This window comes from Arachis duranensis, chromosome 7, assembly GCF_000817695.3.
Source record: "Arachis duranensis cultivar V14167 chromosome 7, aradu.V14167.gnm2.J7QH, whole genome shotgun sequence".
NCBI lineage: Eukaryota > Viridiplantae > Streptophyta > Magnoliopsida > Fabales > Fabaceae > Arachis > Arachis duranensis.
The window spans coordinates 16,668,471-16,668,764 of record NC_029778.3 but is presented as its reverse complement, the minus strand read 5'-3'; the positions used below and the strand labels follow the sequence as shown (position 1 = coordinate 16,668,764).

At 35.0% G+C, this 294-nt stretch overlaps 1 protein-coding gene across 1 annotated transcript in view; it reads left to right on the top strand.

The window, feature by feature from the left end:
• Nucleotides 1–294, top strand: part of LOC107458086 (probable LRR receptor-like serine/threonine-protein kinase At1g06840) — a 7,414-nt gene that overhangs the window by 6,437 nt on the left and 683 nt on the right. The window contains exon 20 of the mRNA XM_052251949.1: nt 159–294. Coding sequence (XP_052107909.1) covers nt 159–294 — 136 coding nt within the window. The remainder of the gene's footprint in view (nt 1–158) is intronic.

Here is a 294-nt window from a genome sequence, read left to right as displayed (position 1 = left end):
AGTAAAGGGGTAACACACATTTTTATTGATCAATAATCAAAGCAATGGAAACTAGAAAAAATTTGCTTTTGAGGTGTGCTTAAATCAAACTATATTCTTAATATCAATGACTTATTATCTTTCTTTCTATTGGTTTGTTCACTGGTTTAATCATGCAGGGTTACCTTGATCCGGAGTATTTCTTAACTCGCAAGTTAACAGACAAGAGTGATGTTTATAGTCTTGGTGTCGTGTTTCTGGAAATTGCAACCGGAAGGGCACCAATCTCCCATGGCAAAAACATTATAAGACAGG